The sequence below is a fragment of the Sinocyclocheilus anshuiensis genome, unplaced genomic scaffold (assembly GCF_001515605.1).
Source record: "Sinocyclocheilus anshuiensis isolate Anshui unplaced genomic scaffold, SAMN03320099.WGS_v1.1 scaffold566, whole genome shotgun sequence".
NCBI classification, from domain to species: Eukaryota; Metazoa; Chordata; class Actinopteri; order Cypriniformes; family Cyprinidae; genus Sinocyclocheilus; species Sinocyclocheilus anshuiensis.
In genome coordinates, this window is record NW_015542410.1 from 782225 (window position 1) to 783212 (window position 988).

Sequence of the window (988 nt, forward strand, 5' to 3'; positions counted from 1 at the left end):
ATTCCCCTGTAACCACCATCTCTGCACCTGACCGAGGTTAGGTGGAGGCTTCCTGCATAACAGTCTCCTTCTGGACCCATGATGTTTTTGGTTGGTTCTATGGCTTCACAGTGACCACCTTACTGATGGTCCGGTCTAGGGGCTTCTCCGGACAGGGCTCTGGCGCGGGAACCATGGTGGGTGAGTACGATCCATTTCTAAAAATAATATATATATATATATGTGATTTATGCGAGCTGGTGGTTGTGTATATAACCCTTCTGCTAGCTTTCTTTGCAGTGTTTCCCGGGACCTGTGTGTTTCTGTCCTTTTTCTAGGGTAGGTCCTCGGTGAGCACCCCCTCTGCTGGATTCAGAAACCGGGTGCTCGACTCGCAGTGTCTATCTCACTCGTCGATATATGTCCAGACGGTATGATAAGCCAGGTTTTTCGGCTTCATACTTCCTGGACCATGCGGCCGGATCACAGGCTTCTGCGGGAGCCTTCTTGATCATCAGGCCCCTGGGCACAGCACTGCAAAAAATTTCCTGGATGTCCGGGCTGGGCTTATGTTTTCAGGCTGCCCTGTCTGGTCCATCGTATCTAGGTCGCCCTGAGGGGCCTCCCGATCACCAGGATATCCCCACTTGCTGAGGCATCGAGCGGGAAGTATAGTTGGCATTTACGAGAACCTCCTTGGGTAATGCTGTCTCAGGCAGTGCTCCCCTCACTTTAGAGGGTTGTATTTGAGCTTGCCTCTCCTGTTTGGCCCAGTACTTCCGGGTATCTGTGAACAGATGCTTGGAAAATTCTAAAATCCATACTATGGTAAGTGCACACGTTAAGCTTTGCACAATTTCTAAAATCCACATAAGTGGTAAGTGTGCACATTATGCTTTGTTCACTTTCTAAAATCCACATAGCTGGTAAGTGGGCACGTTATGCTTTCCCCACTTTTCTAAAATCCACATAAGTGGTAAGTGTGCACGTTATGCTTTGCCCACTTTTC

At 49.0% G+C, this 988-nt stretch overlaps 1 protein-coding gene across 1 annotated transcript in view; it reads left to right on the forward strand.

Moving 5' to 3' along the window:
- LOC107693328 (uncharacterized) overlaps positions 1-988 on the forward strand; it is a 4697-nt gene continuing 3709 nt past the window's right edge. Inside the window, exon 1 of the mRNA XM_016492665.1 lies at positions 1-180. Coding sequence (XP_016348151.1) covers positions 126-180 — 55 coding nt within the window. The 5' untranslated portion in view covers positions 1-125. The remainder of the gene's footprint in view (positions 181-988) is intronic.